Genomic DNA, 15,879 nt, shown 5'->3' with positions numbered 1-15,879 from the left:
CTCTATCCTTTCCGTGTGACAACTAGCATCCTGAGGTGTGGGCAGACAGTTCTGCCTATCACTGTGCCAGACACAAGTACAGGTTTCCATTCAATTGTGTACATGACCATTTTGACGGCATCTGCTGTATTTTTTCAAGGAGCAGTTCAGTAATGACAGAAGGCCTGGCAGAATTTCCCACAAGCAAGTTTGGAGCCTGGGAAGAATAAATTTGGACTTCTCTCAAATCAGTTAATTGTAGAGCTGGGTTAGGATTGTCAAGGAGCTAAATACAGTCTTCTTCTCCCCTTCAGTAACTCAGAATATAAGGATTCAGTTCATTTTTTTTAAAAAGTGATTTTAATTAATTTTAAGGATCAAAAATGTTTATTGAAATATTAAAGTAATCAAAGTTAGCAAATTACATAAAATATCATAAACCACAGTAATACTGGGGGAGGACCCTTCATTTCCAATTGCCTTTTACTTGGACCCTGGTTAGGGATTAGCATAGATCAGAATCAGTGGAGAAAACAGGAAGCGGAAGGGAGATGAGAGGGGGGGAAAAAAGAGATGGAACTGAGCATAACAAATGCAACATTGTGTGGAGAATGGAAGGCTTGATAGAATAACCCCCAAAGTAGCAAAAAACTGAACATAAGGCATGAAGCCCAAGCAGGTTAAAACAGAGGGCCCAAATCTCCATTCCCCTCTAATTCCCTTACTTTCCAAGTCAGTAGACCAAGTGAACTGGATCTTCAATACATTTGTAAAATATAATGAAGTAGGGATAGGTAAGCTCTTTTCGGAACACAGTAAAAAGGGTAGGCATGTTCATATCATCCACACAAGCATCATATTCATAGCCATCTTCCTTACAGGGTGCAGAATTAAATAAATAATTACCAAGGGTTTTTTCTCCAATTAGCACTTTGGCCAACACTGTCATATATCCAGAATTAACAGTTTTTTGGGAACTTAAAACGCTAGCATTCAGGGAGAAATAGAGTCCACGGCCTAAGATGCCTTCCGTACCCCTTGTTTTAGGGCACAGGCCATACTTTGCCAGCTCCTCCAAGCTAATGGGAGTTTGACAAAAAAGATGGTATTCTAGAGGACTAGGAATTTGGAGTCTTTTTAGCCTCCTCTTCTCTCTGTGGGGGATAAAGGAATGGAAGATTTTGTTTAAATGTATTCTTTTCATTTCAGCTCAATTCTCTACAAACTATTTCCACCATGACTTTTTCTCAGCCTATCATTTACTCTCCTTGGCAATATATCCCACTACAACAAGTACAGTTATCTCTTCTATATTGTGATTTTCCTCATACCAGTTTTGATACATCAGCAGTTGACATAAGAAATTAAATGGGAATTTTTGGGGAGTTTTGCAGAATGTTGTCTATTCAAAGGCCACCAGATGACACAGAAAAAATTTAGAAATTCAAAAATGCAAAAAATATATGTATAGTATCGTGTAATATATCCTATGACCAAATACTTCACCCAAATTTTACAATAAGATCTGTAAACACCCAACAAAAGAAAAAAATTCAGATTTCTTCTCTAGTATGAAAGGAGGGCCAAAAAACGTTATGTGGACTTTCCAGACTGAAGTATCTAAATCTAACCCTAAATGCTCTATTCCCCTAACCCCCATGATGTGGAAGGAATAACTTCATTTATATGTGTCTTTATATTCATATTATATGTATACACACACACACACACACACACACACACACCTGTATCTGTATGTGTATATTCATGCATACATATATATGAATACACACAGATATACATACACACACACACACACACACACAACTTCCAACATCACTTGTGTCTTTCCCAAAAGCTAACAATACCTATTCATTCCTTCAGTGCATACCATCTAACTATGGGAAAGCACCCAAAATAGCAATCCAACCTCTACATAAAAGGAGTCCTTATTCCCTATACCTTCATCCATCATGGCCTGGTACTTGCTCTGCCCCATTCATTACCTTCCACTTTGAACACACCTTTGGTATAGCATCCAGAAGTAAGGGTTGTAGAGTCGGTAGATTCTTAACACCACAGCCTGCTCAGGGGGTATGGAGTCATGGAAGAGCTGACAACAGTATTGATATGCAGGCTCTGAAGGTGCCATTTCCACCACTGTGAAAAAATCTCTCCTTGACATTTTCACTTGATTTTTGTATGGATGCTCCCCTATATAGATGTCTGTTGCTTCTTCTCCCCACAATGACAGGGTTTTTGATATTTCAGAATGCCATATCCTGGGAAGCAAAAGAAATAGCTAAGAAAGACGGGAAATGTTCAATGACATGGGAGAGGGAGACACAGAGTCCTATATGATTGTGAAAAGACCACAGGAAAGAAAGGCATTACATGAGTCATTCTTCTGCCTTTCACTGAAGATGGGAGACTCTTTACCCTTCTCCCAGCAATATATGTCTAAATGCAAAAACAAATGCATGACGAATAAGAATAAACATTAGAACTTTTCTAGTTTTTTCAGGTTTGAAAGGTCTATACCTCACTCATTTGAACATTATTGCAACTGTGAAAAGTAACTGCCATTATTGTGATCCCCCTTTCATAAGTTAGAAAAATGAAGTGAGGGTCAGGGATTTGGGGGAGCTGAAATGTTTTTAGTCATATAGTTAGTGAGTTTTAGGGGCAGGATACATAACCAGGTCTGTCTAGTTCCAAGTCTCACTACAATACTCTAATATTTCCCTTCCTATCTGACAGACACATAAGCATATATACATATGTGAAAGTAGAAACCCTTCAAAAAAAAAAACAAAAACAAAAACAAAATCCAAAACAAACACCAGGAACTGTGTGGTTTTTTTTTCTTAGACACTTATTTGATTTCTAGTTTTGCTTTTAACTTACCCATATGATCTTCATATTCATTTCACAGCACCTCAGTTTCCTTATCTATGAAACTGGGAGACTGGGAATAGGACTAGGAGCTTTCCAAGCACATTTTCTGTTCTAAAATATTTGATCCTGGAGTAGCTGAGATTGAAATCTATAGGATACTACTTTGAGCTAGGATTTGAATTCTAGCCTGTCATCAGCTTCAGTTCACTATGCACTACAATACCTAGCTGCCTACTCATAGATATTCATTTGGCCAAGAGGGAATTGAGTTAAAGTAATTGGGTAATTGGGGAAAGGAGTGGTAGATATGTGGACAAATAATGTTAATATATCCAGAGGGAGAGAAAGTAAGCCTAGATCCTCTGAGAACTGCAGCAGGTAAGAAGATTAGTAGAAATCTAGGAGGATTTTAAAATAAAATCAGAGCAAGAGCTTACAAGAAAATATAGAGTAGGGAAAGGGGTTGGAAGAAAGGGAGGGAGAAAAGCTTGGAACACAGGATGAATGTTGAAAACTACCTTTTCATGTATTTTGAAAATTAAAAAAACTATCATAAAAAAAGAAAAAGAAAATAGACTGAGAAAGTATGTTCAATATTAGAGTAGAAGATATTGGAAGGACAGAATCAATGGTCAGTGATTAGAAAATCTTCCTAGGGTCCCCACCACCACCACTACCTAACACATCGCTAAGATTATAAGGCAGATCATGTCACTCTCCTCAAAAAGACTTGAGTCTCTTTTGCCCTAAGGAAAGATATAAACTCTACAATCTAGCTTTTAACCTATTGCCCACTGGCAGCATAACTCCCCACCTCCTTTCCTAGTAAGGACTTTATAAGTTTGTCTCCTTTCTCCTTTCCAGAGTTATTTCTATTTTTCCATTTTATACATTCTACATTGGTACCAAATTGATCCACCAGCTGTTTCAGAAGTCAATATGCCAGTGTCTGTACCTCATGCCTAAGTTATACATCCTCCTGATCTTCACTTCTTAGAATGATTATGATGGTGATGTTAATGATATTTGCAAACTTTACTGTGATATATAACTAAGTTCTTTATATAAATTAATTTTTGATCATTTGCTCTCTATAACAGTCCTGTCAAGTAGGTGTGATCATAATCCCCATTTCACATATGAAGAAACAGACAGACTGAGGTTCAGTGATTTGCTTACAGACATACAATGAGTAAGTATCTGAGATAGAGTTTGACCTTGGATTTTCCTGACTCCCAATTTCAGCTCTATCCACTGATCTACCCAGCTGCCCCAAGCTAGACTTTCTAGGTTTTTAAAACCCAATTCAGATTCTATCTTGTTCCAGAAGTCTTATTTGATCCCTAATCCAAATGTTAATACTCTCTCCCTTCTTAAATAATCTAATTGTACAAAAGTAAAATTTACTTCATGAAGAAAGCCAATAATCTTCAGATAAATGCATTCTTTTGTGTGCTCATGTCTACATGTGTGTATATGTAACATGTTTTAGATATGGAAACCATACACTAATATTACACTATGTATCATATGCATATACATATGTGTTGTATACATATGATATGTACTGAACAGACACCAAAATGAACGATGGGTTGGGATCAGAACTGAGTAGGATTTAACTTGGATAGTCTTAGGAATATTACAAATTTTAAAAAAGATTTCCAAGCTTTTCCAAGAAATGAAAGCCTATTTCCACTGGATGGTTGACAAATATTTAACACTACTTTCTCTGTCAATAATCTCTGAAGTGATTTCTGAATTGATAATGATGGCAACGAAGAAACATTTATGGTGTGAGTAGCTCAATTATGAAGAAGTAGAGTGAAAGGTATCAATTCAAAAAAATTGACAAGTGACAAAGATGGCCTAGTTATATATCTAGAACTAGGCAGGGATAGTCAAAGGAAAGCCTATTCTCTTCACAGTTAGCCTCCGTATATCAAGAGACAAGGAAAGGGATGTTCCTCTAGAGGTGAGCTTGTATAAAGATGTGAACAAAAGTCAAAATATATTTAGAGCTGGAAGAAATCGTGTAAGTTGAGTCCAATTCCCTTAATTTGTTGTTATTTGGTCCTTTCATGTCCAATTCTTTACAACTTCATTTGGGGTTTTCTTGGCAAAGACATTAGAATAGTTTGTCCTTTCCTCTCCGGCCCATTTTGTAGATGAGGAAACTGAAGTAGGCAGAAATTAAGTGATTTGCCCAGGGTTACTCAGCCAATTAGTAAATATTTGAAGCCAGGTTTTAACTAGAAAGACGAGTATTCCTGATTCCAGGCCCTGCACTGAATCTACTGCACCACCTAGATGACCCTCCTCTCAGTTTACAGAAAGGGAATAGAGGCCCAGAGAGTGCCAGGAGATGTCTAATAGCACAGCTTATGATTATTTGCCTACATCTTACATAAATCCCCTCTTCCAATACTGTCCTTTATCCTAGTAAAATATAAAGGAGAGCAAGGATTGTTTGCTTTTTGTCTCTGAACTTCAGTGCCCAGTGTATCAATGTTTATGGAACTGAATAGAAAAGCCGCACAAAGTCTTTTCCCCCCTCTCAATGAGCAGGGCCCTAGAGGCTGGAGACTAGTTATTCTGGAGGCTAAAAACCAAGTGGAACTGAAAGGACAATTTACATTTCTTTAAAATTGGACAGTCAACTCACATATATACATATATGTATACGTATGTGTGTGTGTATATATAGCTAGATGTGTGTGTGTGTGTGTGTGTATGTGTGTGTAGTAATGCCAGAGAAACTGAGGCAGGACAGATTGGTTTTTAATCTTAATTGTGGAGAATTTTACATATAACATGGGTATGGAGATGTGCGTACATGTAGGTACATGTATATATATAAATATATGAATAATATATAGGCAATTAGATTTTGTGGTCTCTAAGGTCCCTTCAACCTCTCATCAGTAAGTCTTAGCTAAAGTAGAACAATCCCAATACCATTCCAAAATAAAATGTCCAAATCCAGGACTCCTTACCTAAGCTTATTCACATTTTGGTAAAGAGGAACGTATTTAGGCCGACTAGTTTTTATTAGATACATTTCCTCTAGCTGGGTTTTTGTTCCATCTGGGTTCTGCAGATTGCTAGATTGATTCCCACTTTCCTGAAAAAGAAATGGAGAAATATTGGGTTAACACTGAACTTTCAAGGAACACCTTCTAAGTTGGCACCCAAAAAAGCCCCAAAGTCCAATCTGAGTAGTCCTGTTCTCTAACTCCCCAATTTCCCCTTTAGAAAACATTCTGACTTCTCTCTGCCCGACATGAATAAGAACTGTGAAAAAGAAGTCACTGCATGTCAGTGCTGGATCCCACCTTTCCTGATTCCTGCCTGCTTGTTTTCTTAGTTCCATTCCCTCTTTGTGAATTCCTCATTACTTGCTTTACATGTTCTCCCTCCATCATATACCTCAGTTTCTCCCTGTGTTAGTACTATCTCCATCCATTCAATGCCATCCAGTATTAGAATTGTAACTTAGAGTTAATCCTCACCTTTTATAAAGAAAGAAACAGAGGCTTCAAAAAAATTAAAGGAACTAGATCAGGTCACACACAGTAATCAGACAGAGCTGGGTCTTACAGTCCTTAGACTCAATTTAGTACTCTGAATTCTGCATTCTCTCTTCTGCCCTAGCAACCCAGAAATTTTATCCATACCTTCAGTGGAATCCCATGGTCAATAGGACAAAAGCCAAATTCTTTAGTCTGACATTTAAAGCTCTCTGTGGTCTGGTCCTTTGCAATTTTGCTTAAAGAGGTTCTTGTAGGAAAACAACCATAGATGATTTTCTGTCCATATTTCCGAGTCTGAGTTAACTTCTTCATCTAATCTCCATCTCCCATTAAAAATCTATCCTTCCTTTGGGATCTAGTTCCTTCATTATCTCTTTCACTGCCCATCCTAACCAACAGTGACTTGTCCTATCTCCAAGTTCGTGTAGCACCTAATTTAGAGACCCTTAGTCACATATTGCATTGATATTTTTTGTCTTGTTTAAGGGGCAGCTAAATGGGCTAACAGGTAGAATGCTAGGGATGGAGTTAGAAAGTCTTCCTGAGTTCAAATCTGGCCTCAGACACTGGTGCAGAACTCTGGGCAAATCATTTAACCATATTTGTTTCAGTTTCCTCATCTGTAATGAGAAAGAAATGGCAAACCCTTCCAGTATCATTGCCAAGAAAACCCCCAAAAGGGTCATGACTGTTCAGGGTCAGACTGGACAACTATCACAAAACTTCTAAACAATGACTGAACTTGAATGATGGAAAAGGATGAGATTTCCGAAGGGTAGGGTGGTGAAAGAAGGTTCCATTTTGGGGAACTATTTACATGTAGATTTCATTTTCTTTCCCAGGCATTTTGATAAAACTTGAGGACCTAGGACCCATGCTCTTCTGCATCTTGTATAGCTGTTAACAGCGCTAGTTATGCCATAATGCTTCAGTGGTTGATCCTCCTGTTTCACTTTTTAGTTTGCTCAATTTTTCCTCCCCTTTTTTCTTAAAAAATTTTTGGGGGACAACTAGATGGCACAGTGCATAGAGCACCGTCCCTGAAGTTGGGAGGACCCAAGTTCAAATCTAGCCTCAGACACTTAATACTTCCTAGCTATATGACCCTGGGCAAGTCACTTGACCCCAATTACCTCAGCAAAAACAAATAAATAAATAAAAAAAAATTAAGATATGGTTCGGGAGGGAGGGGAAAATCAGAACAGAAGTGAGTGCAAGGGATAATGCTGTAAAAAATTACCCTGGCATGGGTTCTGTCAATAAAAAGTTATTAAAAAAAAAAAGATATGGCTCACTGGGCTTTGAGTAGAGAGTTAGATGTCTTTAGAAATGAGGATAGAGATAAAAATAGATATTTTAAAAAATTAATTTTAAGAGTCTTAGGTTCAGGGGTAGCGAGCTGGTGCAGTAATTGGAACACCAACCCTGGAGCCTGCTTCAGGTTCAAACATTCTAATAATGATGAAACATTAATAGAAGACATACAGTAGAAGTGCTAAATATCCATTAACTGAATTTCTTATTTTGATATTCTGCCTAGTCTACGAGTTTAGCCTAACCTCTCCTTTAATGCTTTGCATATGAATATTTCAGCGATATTCTCTCAGACCCAGGAGAAAACATTTCACCAATTATGCCTGGATAAGTCACCCGATATTTCTAGTGATTTAAGGCAAGTCTACCCTTTTTATTTACTCAGTACATCAAATCCATAATGCAAACAAAGAAATACTTAATTATCCTATGCAGCAGTATAATTTTACTGAGAATTCCTATTTTTCCCAGGATGCATTCCTCTGCCCCAATTCAGAATTTTGATTTCCTTTACCTGGTCGTAGGGAACCCACTTGTAGCCATTATGCCAATAAACTTCAGAGGATGGGGTAAATGGGCTGTCACTTTTACAGCAGATCCTCCGAGCATAATCAAAGCCGGAAGGAGAGGATGACTGGAATATCTTTGAATTCATGTCCAAATAGAGGGTTTTACCAACATACCTGGGAAAGAAAATGAATTCTACATGTAAACAGTTCTCCAAAATGGAACCTTCTCTCACCACCCTACCCCTTGGAAATCATCCCTTCCCATCATTCAACCTCAATCATTATTTATAATCTTTGTGATCATTATTCAGTTGTTATCTGGCTCTCTGTGACCCCATTTGGGGATTTTCTTGATAAAGATCTTGGAGTGGTTTGCCATTTCCTTCTCTAGTTTATTTTACAGATGAGGAAACTGAGACAAAAGATTAAATGACTTGCCCAGGGTCGCACAACTAGGAAGTATCTGAACTAAGATTTTAATTCAGGGAGAGAAGTCTTCCCAATTCCAGGCTCCACTGTGCCACCTGGATACCCTGTTTAGAATCTACAAAATAAGAAATGGAAGAGTATGGTATTCTAAGAAATAAATATGGATTAGACAATTCTTGGGGAGACTTTGGATAGGCTCTCCTTATTGCTGGTATAGGATTCTCTGACAACATGAAAAAAGATCTTGTTAAACATGTATCAAATAAGAAGGAATACTGTCTACTAAATTTCAGGAAGCATGTTTTCTAAGTCCCAACCCTATCATCAATTGGCTTTGTGTCTGAGCAAATTCTTTTGGCTTTTCTTCAATTCTTCAGTTATCTTATCTATGAAATAAAAGGTTTTTTTTTTTTGGTTTTTTTTTTTTTTTTTTTTTTACTAGATCTTACTGTGGTAGTCATTCTACTCTAAATCTTGAGTCTTTTGATTCTTATTCTTATTCCTAAGTGTTTTTATTTGGAGCTTTCAGGAGATGAGTAGTAGATTCTTTCTATTTTGATTTTAATTTCTGGTTCTAAGAGTTTGGGATAGTTATCTTTTTAAAATTTCTTTTTTTGGGGGGAGGGTCATGATTTTCAGGCAAAACAATAATCCTTAATTTTTTTCTCATTATATTTTCCACATCAAAAAAAATTTTTTTTAAAGTAGGAGATAGGGGGCAGCTAGCTAGGGCAGTGGACAGAACACCAGCCCTGCAGGCAGGAGGACCGGAGTTCAAATACAGCCTCAGACACTTAACACTTCCTAGCTATGTGACCTTGGGCAAGTCACTTAACCCCAATTGCCTCAGCAAAAAAAAAAAAAAAAAAAAAGACGGGGGGGGGGGGAGATAAAATAAAATTTAAAAACATAGAAGACAATTAACAATTCTTATTGCTTCATACAGCCATTGTCTTATTTGGTCCACTCTAATTTTCAAGGAATTTGATGCTTGAACAAAGTTTTATTCCAAGTTTTTAGCTTCCTTTCCAATTCTTTCTTCCACAGCTCTCATTTCTTTTCCATTTTTTCCCCACTAGCACTTTTCACTTATTAAAAGATTTTCTTAAGTCTTTCTTTAAGTCTTATTTATTTGCATCAAAGCTGTGTTTTTCTTTGAGGTCTTGTTTGTAGATGTTTTGAAATAATTTTCTTTTTCTAGGTTTGTTTCTTGAGCATCTTTGTTATTGTAATAGCTTTTAGTGGTAGAATCCTATTTTAACCTATTTTCTTTGTTAGTGCCAGTTTCTGTACATTGCTGGTGGGAAGATTTGGGCTGGTCCTAACTGCTGCTTTCTGAGGTAGTGTATTATTCCAGGATCTCAGAGACAGAGTAGGCTAGGGAATCTGCAAGCTTTCAAGTGTGCCAAAAGTGGTCTATAATAAAGCAAAGTACGAGCGCTGCTCCTATGGTTTGAACCTAAAGCAAATTGCTACTTAACACAGCCACTATTGGCTAGTTAATTTCAAAATGATAAAATCACAGATTTCCTTTTGTTTTGGGATTTTTATCCTATTATTCCTTTTCAGGCTTAAGACTGGGCTAGAAGCTAGAATTGAGACCCCCATCTGTTTCTGGGATCCAATCCACACCATGGCTAGTTACTTCTGGACTTTCTCCTTGCTTGGTACATAGCCCAGGGACCGAGGACCCAGATTTGGTTGTCTTAGTCTACTATGGTTCTGTGACCCAGAACTGAATAATAGGCAACATGCCAGCTGGCACCTGTTCTTGACCCCTGAACTCAGTGCCCTCGTTTGGGTCTGGGTCCCTCTTTTGCCCTGTTTCATAGTGTTTCTTTGGTTTCTGCAATGCTTTAGGTAACCATGAGCTTCTGGGCACTCTGTGCCTAATGTCTGCAGACCTTTCAGTCTAGTTCCTTCTGCCACCTGGCTGGAAAAGTTACTCCTTGTCACTTTTTTTGTGGACTTTACCATCAGAATTTGATGTGATACATTTTTTAGATTTGTTTGGAGTTGGGGAAAAGGGGGACAAAGAATTCGCTATATTACTTCCTGTTACTGCACCATTTTAGCTCCACCTCCAAGAGCAATGTAAATAAAAACAACTCTTAATAAGTTCTTTTTTTTTGGTGGGGGGAGGGGGACAATCAGGTTTATGTGACTTGCTTGGGGTCACATAGCTAAGTTTGAGGCCACATTTGAATTTAGGTCCTCCTGATTCCAGGGCCAGTGCTCTATCCCATCTATTACCTAGCGGCTCCAAATTCTTTTAATTCATTAATTGATGAATTAAAATGCAAACAATCAATTCTACCTCCTCAAAAATGGTCAAATAGAGGATTTGGGTCTTTTTTTTTTTTTAATATTTGAACACTAATACATTTTTTAACGGAATTGTGAATCGATCCCAACATTTAGAATTACTTGAACAAAGTCGCTAGGTTTTATATAGCAAGAGAGGCTGTATTAATATAGTAAAAGATTATTCCCTGGGACCATATTAGATTGATACCACAAATGCAGAGATGCTTTAACTTTAGGAAGATGTATAATAGTAATGACAATTTTAAACTCAGGATTAGAGCAACAGAAGCATAAAAAGCTTTGGATAAAATACAACATTTATTTAAAATATACTATGAAGCATAGAATAAATAGATCCTATCTACAATACAAGAAACTTACTAAAATATCTATCTAAAATAAAGAGATAGCATTTGTAATATAGAAACACAAGATCAAGAGGACAAAGCAAGATTATCCATTGTCACCCCAATTACTTAACATAGATCTAGAAATGTTAGCTCCAACAGTAAGTCATAAAAATGCCTGTACAAAGAGATAAAATTATTTCTATTTTCAAACACATGGTTTATTTAGAGAATACTTCAAGAATTTTGAAGAAAATTATTTGAAATGATTTCAGTAAAATAGTAGGATAGAAAATGAACTCAAATATAATCAACTTTTCTATACATTATTAACAGAAGGAAGAGACAGAAAAAGTATTTCTGAATTACTACCAAATATATTGAATATCTTGTAGTTAATCAAGATATGCTCAGGGTCAATACAAATACAACATGTTTTTTATGGAACTAGACAGGCTGAAATAATTAGGAAGATAATAACTGTTTGTGATTGAGTCATGACAACATAAGACAAAATTATATTATCTAAGCGAATTTACAGAATTAGTGTCATGCAATGAACTTTCCAAGGGTTTGTTTTGTAGAACTAGACAAAATAAGAACAAAATTCAACTAGACAAATAAAAGTTCAAACCTCTCAAGGGAAATGAATAAAAAAAGAAAAGGGAAAAAACTATCAGATCTCAAATTATACAAGGTAATAATCACCAAAATTATATGGCTTTAGTTAAAAAGTAGAAGAGCTGATCAAGAGAACATACCAGATAAACGAGACTCAGCTACAACCAAAATAATCTAGTATTTGACAAACCCAAAGACCCCAAGTACTGGGGTAAAGACTCTCTATTTGACTAAAAACTAATAGAAAAACCTCTAAAGGCAACCTGGTAGAAACCAAATTTTGGCCAATATTTCACATCACATATTACAATAACTCCCTAAAGAATATATTGCCTTAATATAGAAAGTTACATCATAAAGCAAAACAAAAAAGGAAAAACAGTAATAAAGGAAAAGGAGAAAAGGTTTTTTTTTTTTCCTCCCACAGTTATGGTTAAGGGAAGAATTAGTAAGGGACATTAATGATCATAGAAAATTAAAAGAATGATTTTGATTACACAAAATGAAACAGTTTTTGTGTTAAGAAAAATCAAAGGAAGGGGATTCTGGGAACATGGCAGAATAAGTCATAGAATTTCAAGCTCTCCAGATTCCCCCCACCCCAAACAAAACAAAATTGTACCTCAGAGCAAATGTACAGGAGCAGTATGCCTGTTCTTCAAGGAAGGACAATTTCAGTGTATTTTTCAGAGGTTCAGTACTTCAATAAACCATTTTTCCTTTTTTAGGGAACTCTCAAGTACAAATTACAAAAATTTGTATGCCTCCAGATCCAAAAGTTTTTTTCCCCCTTAATTCTCATTTTTTTGATAGTAGGTCATTCTCCTTTCCCCTCATTTGCCCTCTCATCTTTTGGATTTCAGGATAATGTGGTTTCTTTCTTGCTATAGTCAACCACTACGTACTCTTCCTCCTCTTCCCCAAGTTCCCTTGAAGAGCTTCCTCTTCTTCTCCCTCCTAAGATTTAGTCCTGAGCTCATTCTTCTTAACGATCCAAGTTGAGGGATCACAATTATTCCCATGGCTTTGGTTGTAGTGAGACCTACACCTTTCCTTCAGTGGTCTCTCCTAAATGCCAGGCCCAATTGCTTGTGAGATATCTTTACTTGCATGCCCAGCATTACTTCAAACTGTTCTTTGTATGTCTTAGATTCAACTAATCTCCTTCTCTCTCCTTATTCTCCTCTCATAAACCACCATCCCAAAACAAATCCTGCTTCTTCTCTCTATTTCCCTATTTCTGTTCATCATTCTTCTAATCACATGGGCTCAAAACATCATTGGTATCTTTGACATCTCCCTCTCCCCCTCCCCTTTTTGTTATTTGATCTCCTGAAACTTATTTATGGCTATTACCATTCTAGACTGTTGAGGATCTTCTTACATTTGGACCATGGGAATAGCTTGGTCACCCTCTCCCCCCATCTATCTTCTACACTATCCATTTAATCTTGATAAAACACCACCATTATTATTCCACTATTCTTTGGCTCCCTATAACCTAGAAAATAAAATATTATCTCCTTATTTTACCATGCCCAGTTCTTTACTTTAGGTCAGACTGGTTTAGATACTATCAATGGGGAAACACACACACACACACACACACACCACAACAACCCCTTAATTTTAGCTCCATGCCTTTGCTGTGCTCCCTACCCAAGGTTCTCTTCTTTTTTAAATTCCTAGCTAGCCTTTAACTTGACCCAACCCTAAGTCATCCCCCTCTTCCAATCCAACATGGTCTCTCTTTTCCCTGAACTAATAGATTATTAGAGCTAAAAGGTTTATTTCACAACTATGACTAGATCAAAGAAGAATTAACAAAGGACAGAAATGATCACAGAAGATTAAAAGAATGATTTTGATTACATAAAATGGAACCACTTTTGCATTAACAAAATCAATGTAGCTAGAATTAAATGAAAAACAATACTCTGTGCAGAAGAAAGGAATATCTTCAAAAACAATGTAAAAATAAAAGGAGACCATAGTCCAGGTGCCTGACTCTGAAGATAAAGCTTACATGCCACAATATTTCATTGCTGACTCCTCCATAAATTGTTAGTCAAACATCTAAACTATTCCCTGGCCAAGATTCTCACTCTGTCTTCCGTTTCACAATCATTCACCTTATTAGAGAAAGGATCCTTTAAACCATACTTACACAATTTTTGCAGCTGTATAATTGGGATTAGCATAAATCATCTCCAAGTGCATTTGGGTTCCAAGGGGAACACTATACCAACAGTTACTATACTTATGATGAAATTGCCAATGGAAAGGTAACAAGATGTGATAGCCGAGGCAGGATGAGTCATTCTGGCATGTCCCCATTAGGAATTTTTCACACACATATAGCTCTTCCCCTGCCTTAAGAAGTCCTGGTTCTGTTACTGAAAAAATGGTCACTAAAGATCCTTTTCTCATGGGAAATCTGATTTGACAATACAATAGATTCTTAGTCACTGCACTTTGAGGTACCTTTTTCCGGAACCTGCGCTCTTCTTTTCTAAAAAAAACCCCAATGCGCTCTCTGGAACATGTTAAAATATTACACTCTGCCTCAACTAGTCCTTGAGAGGGCCCCGAGGTTGCTGGCCTTATCATAATGGGATCCTGGGAAGCCTTCCAGTCTATTGGATTTACCCAGGTGGATCCCTGGGAAGTCTCATAGTCTGTTGGACTTGTCCAGGTGGACCCCTGGGGAGCCTCACAGTCTGTTGGACTTGTCCAGGTGGACCCCTGGGGAGACTCGCAGGCTGTTGGACTTGTCCAGGTGGACCCGTGGGGAGCCTCGCAGTCTGTTGGACTTGTCCAGGTGGACCCATGGGGAGACTCCCAGGCTGTTGGGTTTGCCCAGGTGGGCTCTTGGGAGGCTTTCCAGGCTGTTGGATTTACCCAGGTGGGCTCTTGGGAGGCTTTCCAGGCTGTTGGATTTACCCAGGTGGGCTCTCGGGAGTCTTCCCAGGCTGTTGGACTTGTCCAGGTGGACCCATGGGGAGTCTCCCAGGCTGTTGGGTTTGCCCAGGTGGGCTCTTGGGAGGCTTTCCAGGCTGTTGGATTTACCCAGGTGGGCTCTCGGGAGTCTTCCCAGGCTATTGGACTTGTCCAGGTGGACCCCTGGGGAGACTCGCAGGCTGTTGGACTTGTCCAGGTGGACCCATGGGGAGTCTCCCAGGCTGTTGGGTTTGCCCAGGTGGGCTCTTGGGAGGCTTTCCAGGCTGTTGGATTTACCCAGGTGGGCTCTCGGGAGTCTTCCCAGGCTATTGGACTTGCCCAAGTGAGCTCCTGGGAAGCCCCCCTAGAGGCAGTAGGTTTTGGGGAAGGCCTTGAGGTTACATGAGTGCTTCTTGTCACAGATCTCCAAACTCCCCGAGTCTGTGGGGTTACTTCTATTTTCTGAACTTTAGAAGATGAGCTAGAACTGTCTGTCTTGTGTATTACTCTAAATTTTACTCTCTTTCCCACATCTGGCTGTTCTAGCCCCTCCACAGATTCACAAGCTGCCTGAGATGGTCTATCCACAGGCAGCAAGCTTGACTGAGTGGTAACAGCCACGACTGTTGAAGATGATCCAGTTGGCCCTGACATGGTTATCAAAGGTTCTTGGATGTTCCCAGGATCACAAGAAATGTCTTCCAATGTCTTATTTTCCAGTAATCTAGTTGGGGGCACCTGTCGTTCTGAAAACAATAGTTCTTGTGACCCTGTAACATCTTCTTCACTGACCCCTGAGTGTTCAGTCACGGCTTCTGTTGAGCTCATAGGTGATGTATCTTCTTCCAGCTTTGATTTCTGGCTCTCAAATCGCCTAGCCATTCCAAGGGGACAAGGAGAATCAATCAAATACACAACTTCTTCACAGTCTCTGATAATTAATAGCAAGACAATGAGAAGAGTAATAAAAAATCTCAGAAGTTGAGTCTTCTCTCACATCTC

General features: G+C 38.2%; 1 protein-coding gene across 1 annotated transcript; it reads right to left on the bottom strand.

Annotated features, from left to right (window-relative positions):
- Nucleotides 1–320: 320 nt before the first annotated feature.
- LOC127564306 (protein mono-ADP-ribosyltransferase TIPARP-like) lies at nt 321–14,739 on the bottom strand. Its single transcript, XM_052000758.1, has 5 exons — nt 14,105–14,739; nt 8,239–8,407; nt 5,874–6,001; nt 2,004–2,261; nt 321–1,133 (listed from the first exon to the last, which is right to left on the bottom strand). The coding sequence occupies exons 1-5, from the start codon at nt 14,545–14,547 to the stop codon at nt 713–715; spliced, it is 1,419 nt and encodes a 472-aa protein (XP_051856718.1). The 5' UTR covers nt 14,548–14,739; the 3' UTR covers nt 321–712.
- Between the last annotated feature and the right edge of the window lie 1,140 nt (nt 14,740–15,879).

This window comes from Antechinus flavipes, chromosome 5, assembly GCF_016432865.1.
Source record: "Antechinus flavipes isolate AdamAnt ecotype Samford, QLD, Australia chromosome 5, AdamAnt_v2, whole genome shotgun sequence".
NCBI classification, from domain to species: domain Eukaryota; kingdom Metazoa; phylum Chordata; class Mammalia; order Dasyuromorphia; family Dasyuridae; genus Antechinus; species Antechinus flavipes.
The sequence above is the reverse complement of the archived record's forward strand: the minus strand, read 5'-3'. Positions and strand labels throughout refer to the sequence as shown.